General features: G+C 37.6%; 1 protein-coding gene across 3 annotated transcripts in view; it reads right to left on the reverse strand.

Annotated features, from left to right (window-relative positions):
- The window catches only part of MFSD14A (major facilitator superfamily domain containing 14A), a 46087-nt gene that overhangs the window by 22147 nt on the left and 12243 nt on the right, over window positions 1-11697 (reverse strand). For all 3 annotated transcript variants that reach the window (XM_081223656.1, XM_081223657.1, XM_081223655.1), the window contains exon 2: window positions 3726-3821. In XM_081223656.1, coding sequence (XP_081079782.1) covers window positions 3726-3821 — 96 coding nt within the window. The remainder of the gene's footprint in view (window positions 1-3725; window positions 3822-11697) is intronic.

Consider the following 11697-nt stretch of genomic DNA (forward strand, 5'->3'; position numbering starts at 1 on the left):
TTCTACCCCGAAACTCACTTTTCCCCACACCCCAACACGGGGGAGTACAGGAGTCCAAAACAAAGAGAAAAAGGCTGCTAATAAAATCAACAACAATAAAAAATTGCAAGCAGAAAGTCTCAAAATGAGTCTCAAGTAGTATATTGGTTCTTAATTAGTGATATATACTAGATATATGAGAATCACTTCTAAAAAATACACATGCCTGAGCCTCCCCCTTTAAAACTCTGATTTCAGCCAGACAGGTTGTAAGGCCTAGGTATTTGGGGGAAAAAACAAAAACAGGTATCACGAATATTCACCTCTGGTTTAAAAAAATCACTGAATTAATAGATACCACATTCTAACAGCTGAAACCTTCATCTCCAGTTGGCCAATCTGTCCTAATGGGGCTGGTAAAGCCTACCCTGAAGCCAAAATCTCCTAAACTGATGGTTGCCTGAAGGGATGAGTAGGACTGCAGGAGAACTTTCCTGTTCTTACACATTTCACATTGCTTAATGGTCTACAACAGGCACACACTGTGTTTCTAATTACTAAAAAAGTAACATATATAACATATAGAGAGAGGACTGTATATATATATATAGATTTCCCATGCACAATTTTTTTTCAGTGATGTTTCAAAGATTCTTGCTGTTCCAATGCCCAAAGGCCAAAACACCAGGAAGTACCTAGAGTATAACAAATCTCAACACTTAGATACATCTAATCTCTACAATTCAATCCTTGTTTTACCTAAAACTCGCCACCCAAGGTTTTCCCCATCAAGCAAAAAAATGTAGAGCACAAACACTGCAATTATTTTTTTTAATGTGTATACATTAAAGATGAGAAAAGAATCAGAAAAATAAAACTCTGAGCTTAACATTCATTTATATTTGAACTTATTTTTCATGAGAGAAAGCTTGATTTAAAAAAATATAATGAAGTGAAAAATTGAAAAAGGTAAAGAATTATGACTATGATAATATTACGGACAACTGCCCCATGTAACACCTCATCATTTCACCATTTAAAAAAATTCAAGTATTAAAAACAAACATGGGAATTAAGAGTAACTGTTACAACAACAATGGGGTGAAAGAACTCTTTCCATAAATAAAATAATTGGCAACAATGTTATAGCAATTATTCTAAGATATGTATTTATGCTGGCAAAAGAAAAATAATTCATTAAGTCCCAAATTAGCACTTTTCATTTTCCTGACCATAATTCAATTCAGTATTCTAAAAAGTAAAAGAAAAAAGAGAGAAAAATAAAAATCAAAGGTACTATCCATTTTTTAATTAATAAAAAATAGTTAAGGGCTTCCCTGGTGGCGCAGTGGTTGAGAGTCCGCCTGCTGATGCAGGGGACATGGGTTTGTGCCCCGGTCCGGGAAGATCCCACATGCCGCGGAGCGGCTGGGCCCGTGAGCCATGGCTGCTGAGCCTGCATGTCCGGAGCCTGTGCTCCGCAACGGGAGAGGCCACAACGGTGAGAGGCCCGCGTACCGCAAAAAAAAAAAAAAAAAAAAAAAAAAATAGTTAAGAACGTACTGAGCACACAGTTTTCCCATAGCTATGAAAAATGAACTAAGCAAGCAGTTATATCTAAATAACTGGATTTCTTCCTTGTTCTTAAAGAAGACAATCTCTTTTTGTCCAATTAGAAAAATGATACCAAAGTTAGACAAAAAGTTGAGATATCTAAAAAATATAAACGAGAAACGAATTTAAAAACCAGCTACACGCACTTCAAATCATGATGACAAATTATGGAATCATCACAAAAAGCTTTTTTTTTGATGGCTTGCTCACAGTTTACCCAATATTTTAATCTCTCTACTTAGCTAGTAGTTGGGCTACAGATAACCTCAACTACCTAAAGCATGGGTATGAACCACTTGCTACCAGTATTCTCCAAGACTGAGCACTAGGAACAAAACAAGCCTAGCTTTAAAACCAAAGCTGCAGTTTACTATCACAGTAACAAGTTGCTTAACTCTTCTAAACCTTAATTTCCTCATCTGTATTATTGAAACTGAGGAGGACACTGTAGGGGCTGCTGGGCACAGGGAGCCTTTCTGTTCAGTCTCCATGACCTTCCCTGAGTTCCAAAGGGCAGATTTGAACAGTTGCTAATCCAGGAAGGGAAGGGATGCAGAGTCAAGGCAGGAACAGTCAAGAAACAATAGTGCAGCCTTAGGGCAGGATCCTGGTTCCACCTCAAGGGACACACATAACAGTATCTTTAAGCCCTTTTATAGAATTAAAACCAACAAGTGGAAGATGTCAGCATTCTCCATACCAGAGAAGACCAACTGAGACCAGACTAAAGGAACCAGAGAAGCTCATCAAGAATACCTGAGATGAGATTTAAGGAGTGCAGGCCCTACACATACCCTCCCTAATCTTATCAGCAACTCCACCCTTGAACTATTGCCATAAAACTCATCAAATCCTCCCAGGTTGGGACACATATTCATAGTTTCACAGAGGGCAGGAGCCCACTGTGTTCCTCTTTGCCTGGCAAAGCCATAAAGCTATTCTCTTCTACTTCACCCAAAACTCTGTCTCCAAGATTTGATTCGGCACCAGTGTACAGAGAGGCAGAGCTTTCGGCATCATTATGAGGCTAATTCCTCATTGATAAAGTGGTTTTGAGGATTTAAAGTAACGTATTTACAGTGCTTAGTACTATGCCTGGACTCATCATTATATAAATATATACAAACTGCTATTACAAAGCTCAAGCACTTTAAACCATAGGACTAATGATCCACCAGACAGATTTATATGTTAAATTGGTAGATTATAAATAACCACACTCTAATATTAGAAAGCTAATACAAAGGTGTGAGAACACATAGTTATTACAACACCACAGTAGCCCTTGACATCAGGTTATTACAGTATAATGTGGTTACAAATGTCATAATGATTATTAGACTAGTTCAATCCATCTATATATGATCACTCAATTTATTTATGAACAAACTTTTTATAAAAGTCTTTTTTGTATATCAACAAACAAGCTCATGAAAATACAAGGAAGTATATCTCTTTAAAAATCTGTTCTTCTGGGATTTAGAAAGCTGTACATTTATCCTGAATACACCTTTCAAGATATCATAGAGGTCTACCATTACTCCTTCCTTCATTCAATTCCCCTCATCTAAACCAGGAGACAGGAGAAAACTAGCTATCACCTAAGATGTTTAGTCTGGCAGGGAGGTCTTTTTGTGAGGTTCTAAACTTGGGAATATTTGAGTAAAATCAGCTTAGAGCTATGAAAAGAATGACCTCTCTAGATGGTTACCTCTAAATCCTCTGCCTAAACTAAAAGAAACCTGTATTTGGAAAATGCAACTGCAGGAATGAATCTCAAAATAATAATGTTGAGTGATTCAGGGCACAGACACCATTCTTCCTAAGCTTGTCAGTATAAGAATCCTTTCCACCTTCCCCAGAGGGGGGACTGAGCCCTGTTTAAACTTGTCCAGTGTTCACCAGAAGAATCAGACCCGCCCAAGCCCTGCTAAAAAGTAAGGGAGAAGTAAAGGTTGGAAAAGACAACTAAACCAGTAAAATACAGTACTAAAGGGCTGACGATATTGGTGGGAGAATTAACCTTGAAAAGGAAAAAGGGCCTTTTTTCCCTCCCAAAACTGATTTCCCTCCTGAAACCGAAGAAAAATAAATTTTAAAGTCAGTGATAAATAAGTTAAAAGATTACTTACCACCAAGGTGGGTGCTGTCAATAATCCCCAAGCAAAAAACTCCAAAAAGATGACGATAACCGCATGATAAACACTAGGAGAACCTATTCCTTGAGGCTACAAAAACAGAGTTTTAAAACATTAACGGTGCATTCCAGAATTACTAACAATGACAACAGTCGATAAATATTTACAGAGAACATTCATGTATTGGGCACTATGCCAAATATCTGGACACTCACTGTCCCTGTCCTCAAGGTGATGGGGGCAGACAAGGAAACAAATACATACATTATATAAGCACAGTGTGCAATGGGAACACAGAATCCAGAGTGGGGAGGGGAGTATCAGAATTCCAGGAGGACGGCTGAAAGGATGTAAAGGAAGTAGGCCAGGAGCAGGAGTGGGAAGGAGGACAACAGAAGTCAAGGAAGCAGCCTGCACAAAGGTGGCAAGGCTTAAGAGCAGGAGGCATTACAGGACTCATACAGTTCAGTACAACTAGAGCACAGGCTGCACACTGAGAGTACTGAGAGATGAGCTAGAGGCACACAGGGCTAACTTCCATGCTAAGGAGTCTATGTTCAATTCTGAAGGCAATGGGGAGCCACTAAAGGACTCGTGTGATCAGATGAAAGTTTTAAAAAAGATCATTCCGGCAAAGATGTAACAGATAGATTAAAAGGGGGCAAAACTAAGGAAAGTTAAGAGGCTACTGTACTGATCTCAAAACATAAATGAATCATGTGGCAAGAATGGTAACAGATACCAACATGGTTCAAAAGCAGAAAAGTCCCGAGTAGTATATGAGAGATCTGGGACTTGATATACACAAGAAAGACATTAAAAATTAACTTTATACTGCTGCTAGAGATATCTTAAGAATTACTTCAGTTGCTGGATTTTATATTTCTAAGGGCAATATTAAATTGATAGAAAAGCAAATGACCTATAACATTAACTCAGTCTCCATTAACAAGTTTATATAACAGAAAGACAAGTTTAATGAATACATATAACAATGTCATACTTAAGTTTTAAAAATATATTCAGTAGTCTTATGTGCAAAATATTAATAGTATTTGGATTTCTCTATACACTAAAAATGATGCTACATCATTTTATAAAAATAGATGTCTCTCCCAACCTGCAGAATACAGGTACCTGAAAACCCCCTTGGTAGGAGAACTTGCAGTTGAGGAATCAGAGACAACAGAGGTGGGGTAGGGGTTGGGAGACATAAGAGCTGAAGGACCATGGCTGGGAATGAGTTTGTACAAGACCTCATTCATTCAACAAACATTCAGAGTACCAGAGGTGCTGGGATTACAAAAACCAGTAAGACACACTCCCTGATCTCAAGGAGCTCACAGTGTAGAGAGGAAGAGGCCTCACTATAATCATCTGCTTATATGTAAATGCAGTAAAAGAGATATATACAAGTTAGGAAACAAGGAAAGGTTACTGCAAGAAAATGAAGTAGTGTGGACAATCACATCAGAGAAAACAAACCAGATGAAGTAGACAATGGCCATGACAGTTTAAGGCTGAAAGGAAGGCAGAAGAAGTAGCCTCTAAGCTTTGGTAAGGAGTTTTTCATCTTCACTCTAGAGATATAGGAAACCATTGACGAGTTTTAAGCAAGAGAATGGTGTGATGAGACCTGCATTTTTCAATACATCATGGTGATTTCCTAAAGGATGTAACAGGAGCAAACTGCATGCAGAAGCAGGCTATTAGAATCAGTTCAAACAAGAGGTGATGAGGGCATGACATAGGGGAGTGGCATGGATGCTGGAGGGGAGGGAACGGAAATAAGAATTTAGGATTTGAAACTGAAAGAATTTGATAAATGTGGGAGGGAGAATCAAGAAGAAGACTTCCAAGTTTTTAGCTTGGTTGTCTACTAGTGGAAGCTGGTAGCTTCCTAGCTCTTTTTTCCCCATGAGGCTCAGATTTACTTCAGATTCTATCTACTAGATAACCCTTGTACTTAAAACATTTCTATTGTCCTCTGAGGGCTGATTAAAACAATTAGTCAGCAGCAAATGTGATATCTGAAACCACCAGAGTAGGTGAGATGAAGTGTGAAAAGAGCAGTGGGCTAAGACAGAGCCCCAAGAAACACCAAAATTTAAGTATAGTTGACCCTTGAACAATGAAGGGGTTAAGGGGCACCGAGCCCCACACAGTCAAAAATCCATGTATAACTTTACAGTCAGCCCTCCGTATCCAGGTTCTGCATCTGTGGATTCAACCAACTGCAGATCATGTAGTACTGTAGTATGTATTTATTGAAAAAATCCATGTATAAGTGGACCCCGGCAGTTCAAACCCATGTTGTTCATGGGTCAACTGCAGTGGGCAGAAGAAAAGGAACCCATGAAGATAAAGGAACAATCAGAGAAACATCAGGAGAATCAAGAGAATACCATGTCGGGCTTCCCTGGTGGCGCAGTGGTTGAGAGTCCGCCTGCCGATGCAGGGGACACGGGTTCGTGCCCCAGTCCAGGAAGATCCCACATGCCACGGAGCAGCTGGGCCCGTGAGCCATGGCCACTGAGCCTGCGCGTCCAGAGCCTGTGCTCCGCAATGGGAGAGGCCACAACAGTGAGAGGCCGTGTACCGCAAAAAAAAAAAAAAAAAAAAAAAAAAAAAGAGAATACCATGTCACAGATGACAAAGGAGCAGTTTTAGGAAGGAAGGGGTAATGCCCAGTACCAAATAGATAAGGTAAAAACAAATGTCCACAGGATTTCGTTAAGCTCCAAACTAGTTTTGTTCACCATCACATACTCTCAGCATCTATTAAAATGCCAAGTAGAACTTCTCAGGGCCTTTAACATGCTAATTTATATTATATTATTTTTATTACGAATCTCCAAGAAGATATTATTTTCCAAACTTGACCATGAAATCCTCTGTCATATAAGAGACAGTATCTCACCAACACTTGAGTTCCTTGGAAAACTGTCTGAGAAATAGTGATAAAAAGTAAGATGATAATTACATAACAATGTGTATAAATATACACATAGAGCCAAAAGCCTGGAAGTGGCTGCTTAAGTGAAGAACACTTAATCATTCAAGGACAGTGTTGGGAAAGCTTTGCAAAGGTATTAATAACATAGAGGGAGTAGGGATGGAGCAAAGTGAATGGATAAAAAAAATATTTAAGAGATAGAATAAGGACTCAGTCAGTGGATGACTAGATGTAGCAGAGGAGGGTAGAGAAGATCAAAGATGAAAAGATTTCAGTTTCTGCCTTGGTCAGCTGGACAGTGAAGAAAAGGGAAAGAATAAAAGATTAGTTTTAGGCATACTAGTTTGAGAAAAACATGTACAGCATTAGCTGAATTTAAAGAAAACAAAATGAGTAAACTATGCAAGAAATAGCAAAAGATTAATATCTTAACTAGGCAAAGCATTCATGAAAACCAATACAAAAGCACTACGATGCTTAAAAATATAAAAAATATAAACAAATAATTTTAAAAATAGCTCATAACATTCTATCATGGAAATAACCAAACATTCAGTAAAAGTTCTACCACAAAGATGTTCACAGCAGCATCACTTATAGTAGTAAATATGGAAATCTAAATGTTCAACCTTTAGTTACATATCCTATAATCAAATCATGGTATATAAATTAGACAGAATAATATGCAGCCAAAAACTGTTTATTGATCATCTTTAATGACAAGTAAAAATGTTTATGGCAATGTTAAATTTAAAAAAATCAAAGGAGGATATAAAATTGTATGTGTAATTTCAACTGTGAAGAACAAAATAAAAGCTCACCTCAATGTTAACAACGGTTATATTAGGTAGTGATTTTAAGTGACATAAAATTGTTTATTATGCTCTTCTGAATTTTCTAAATCTTTTCTAATAGTCATGACTGTACTTTAAATAAGAGGGGCTTCCCTGATGGCGCAGTGGTTGGGAATCCGCCTGCCAATGCAGAGGACACGGGTTCGAGCCCTGGGCCAGGAAGATCCCACAGGCCACGTGGCCATGGAGAAACTAAGCCCGTGCGCCACGGCTTCTGAGCCTGCACTCTGGAGCCCGTGAGCCACAGCTACTGAGCCTGCGCTCTAGAGCCTGTGAGCCACAGCTACGGACGCCCGCGCGCCTGGAGCCCGTGCTCCATAACAGGAGAAGCCACCAGAGTGAGAAGCCCGTGCACTGCAATGAAGAGTAGCTCCCGCTCACTGCAACTAGAGGAAGCCCACGCGCACAATGGAGACCCAACACAGCCAAAAATAATAAAATAAATTAAAATAAAATAAAATAATCACCTCACGTCGGCCAGAATGGCCATTATCAAAAAATCTAGAAACAATAAATGCTGGAAAGGGTGTGGTGAAAAGGGAACCTTCCTGCACTGTTGGTGGGAATGTAAATTGATACAACCACTATGGAAAATAGTTATGGAGGTTCCTTAAAAAGCTAAAAATAGAACTATCATATGACTCAGCAATCCCACTACTGAGCATGTACCCTGAGAAAACCATAATTCAAAAAGAGACATGTACCATAATGTTCATTGCAGCTCTATTTACAATAGCCAGGACATGGAATCAACCTAAATGTCCACTGATAGATGAATGGATAAAGAAGATGTGGCACATATATACAACGGAATATTTCTCAGCCATAAAATGAAATGAAATTGAGTTATTTGTAGTGAGGTGGATGGACCTAGAGTCTGTCATACAGAATGAAATAAGTTAGAAAGAGAAAAACAAATACCGTATGCTAACGCATATATATGGAATCTTTTTTTAAAAAAAAAAAAGGTACTGATGAACCTAGTTGCAGGGCAGGAATAAAGACGTAGACACAGAAAATGGACTTGAGGAAATGGGGTGGGAGGGCAAAGCTAGTGCGAAGTGAGAGTACCATCAACATATATACGGTACTGAATGTAAAATAGTTGGCTGGTGGGAAGCAGCAGCATAGCACAGGGAGATGGGCTCTGTGCTCTGCGACAACCTACGGGGTGGGATACGGAGGATGGGAGGAAGGCTCAAGAGGAAGGGGATAGGGGGACATGTGTATGCATATGGCTGATTCGCTTTGTTGTGCAACAGAAACTATCACAGTATTGTGAAGCAATTATACTCCAATAAAGATCTATTTAAAAAATAAATAAAAATAAAAAATAAAATAAAATAAAATATTTTTTAAAAAAATAAATAAGAGGAAAATGTTTTACTTATCTAAGAGAAAAACTATGTAAAAGATAGGTAGTTGCATATGCTTGTCCCTCCTAAGCCATTCTCTCATATTTCTCAGAGTTGGGGGGGAAAAGTGTGTGTGTGTGTGTGTGTGTGTTAAGGCAGGGCAGGGGGAGAGATAGTTGCTTGCCCTAAGGTACTGGTAATTTTGAGAGTTGTATTATATCCATAGTCATCTATCCTGTTTTAAATGAATTCAAAAGTAATACAAGATCTTAATAAAACTGACAAATTTTTAAAATATTTTACTAATCTGGAATTACAGAAACTTCTAGGCAGGACTTTTGATGTAAGTTTTAACGGAATACCGATCCATAATCAAAATTCCAGGACAATTTGGGAAGAATACAAGGGTCATGGCCTGGGCAGAAAGACTAAGGGAAGAGGGTTAACAGACAGGTAGGGGGCAAATATTTGACCAGTGCGTGGTTTACAGCATCAAGAGTAGAAAGTTCAGCATAATGAGATCATATCAACATACGACATTTGAAGATTCTCAAAAGAATTAAGAGGTACAAAGTGGAAAATTCTGAAGGAGACAAATTTGAACATAAACTAACACGTACCCAACCCGAAATGCCAAGATATTCCGCCTAAAAGAGTAATAATTACTATGCCAAAAGTACATTCAGCTGAGTAATTTCCCTCTTATGGAGGCATGAGAGATGATTCCATGGCAGTCACCTCTAACTTCAACCTCAGAAGTCGGGGACAATCTCCTTTAACCCCACCTCCACCCTCCAATCTAATTCCATTTCCCAAAGCATACTTTCCATTGGTAACATATTTGGTTTCATCATCTAGGCTTTTGGCTAAGCCTTTTAAAAATCTACTTATTTATTCTTCTACCCTGTAACACTAGATAACTTTTACAAAGTTATATTTTGTCTTGTAAAGTACCTATTTCATTTTATTTAACTTAAACTTACCTTTTTCAAGCTCATGCTCTCTGAGGCAGGCCTTATGCTTTATTCTTCTACAATCTGGAGCATGTGGTACATGCATAGCACAAAAGTGTTTAATAATTAATAAGTGTTTGCAGAACTGAAATGAATTACTCTGTAAGTCTCCTCCACCTATCACTTTAGGCATTCAGTATATGGTTACTGTATTTAAATATTGTTAAAAGGGCAATATATTCATTAATTAAATTTGCAACTTCCCCTATTAACTCCCTCCTCTATACTCTGTCTGCTACTGTATCATCTATCACATGGGTTTACTGTACACATACATGAGATTAAAATAATAAAAAAAATCACTAAAGACTTAGAATGATTTACATTCATAATCTTATCTACCCCTTCTAACCTTTCAAGTTAGATACTGTTATCTCCATTTTACAATCCAATACAGCACTTAAGAGATGGATCAGTCAATCCAGGCAACTGCAAAGCCCACCCAAGTCTGGAGCTACACTGGTTGCAGTGGTTACACTGCATATATTACCACAGACTGTTACTTAAGAGTAGGGATCCAATCTTAACCATCTTAGTATCTGAATGCATAGCTCAATGCCTAGTATAGAAAGGGTATTTCATGCTCATGGACTGACTGATAACCCTTATCATGAGAGTCAGTAGCTGTTAAATGACTTAAGTAAGTCACTTTACCTCTCTTAGCAGTTAGGGGTAAACTATTAATTTCTTACCTAAATCCTCATCTAACTCTCAAATTCCACATCTATGATTGTCCAATCAATATGAGTTTATGAATCCAGCAGTTATTGTGGGGAATATGGACTTTAATAACTTATGTTATATTCCTATCAATGAAGAGAGGGACTTATATGGGTTGTTGGCCAGGAGAAAGAAGTAATTCCACCAGCAACTGGGCATTATAATCCTATTTATTAAATAGAATGTTATCATGTGAGGAAACCATGAGAATAAGCCAAACTGAGGATCATTCTTCAAAACAAAGGCTTAGACTATTAAAAATGTCAATATTATCAAAAATAAACAAAAAGCTATTCTAGACAGAAGAGACATGGCAACTAAATGTAATAATTAAATTCTACATCCAAAAAAAGACTATAAAGGACGTTATTGGGAAAATTGGGGAAATGTGACTGGCCTATATATTACACACTATTATTGTATCAGTGTTAAATTTTCTGAATATAGTGATTATATTGTGGTTATGTGGGAGAATATCCTTATTCTTAGGTGATGCATCCTGAATGTTTTAGGGATAAAGTGTCATGATGTCTACTACTAACTCAAATGGTTCAGAAAAAAATGAAAAAAAATATATAAAGGAAAAACAAATGTGGCAAAATGTTAACAATTGCTGAATCACAAATCTATGGGATGGGCAAATAGATATTCATTATGCTATTCTTGCAACTTTTCTGTAGTTTTGAAAATGCTCAAAATAAAAGTTGGGGAAACAAAAAACACAATGAAAAATATAAGGTATGGAGAATAATTTTGAACTTAGAATTTAATACTGACAAGTTATCAATCGAGAATGAGGATAAAATAAATCTCCAGAAAGAAACACTGAATTTTCTCTGAACAATATATAACTAAGTTTACTAAAATAATTTAATGTAAAAGTCTTGCACAAAAAAAGACAAAGATTCTTAATTATAGACATCTAAGACCTGGAGCTTTTCATGGAAGAACACTAAAACGAAAATTTCTATAGAGAATACCATAACTACAGAGCTGCTTTCCTGGGATCCTGACACATTATGGAATAACTGAAGGAAATAAGGCTTTACTGCTAGTATTTGGTATCAT

Source organism: Mesoplodon bidens (assembly GCF_964165515.1).
Source record: "Mesoplodon bidens genome assembly, chromosome: 2".
Classification (NCBI taxonomy): Eukaryota; Metazoa; Chordata; class Mammalia; order Artiodactyla; family Ziphiidae; genus Mesoplodon; species Mesoplodon bidens.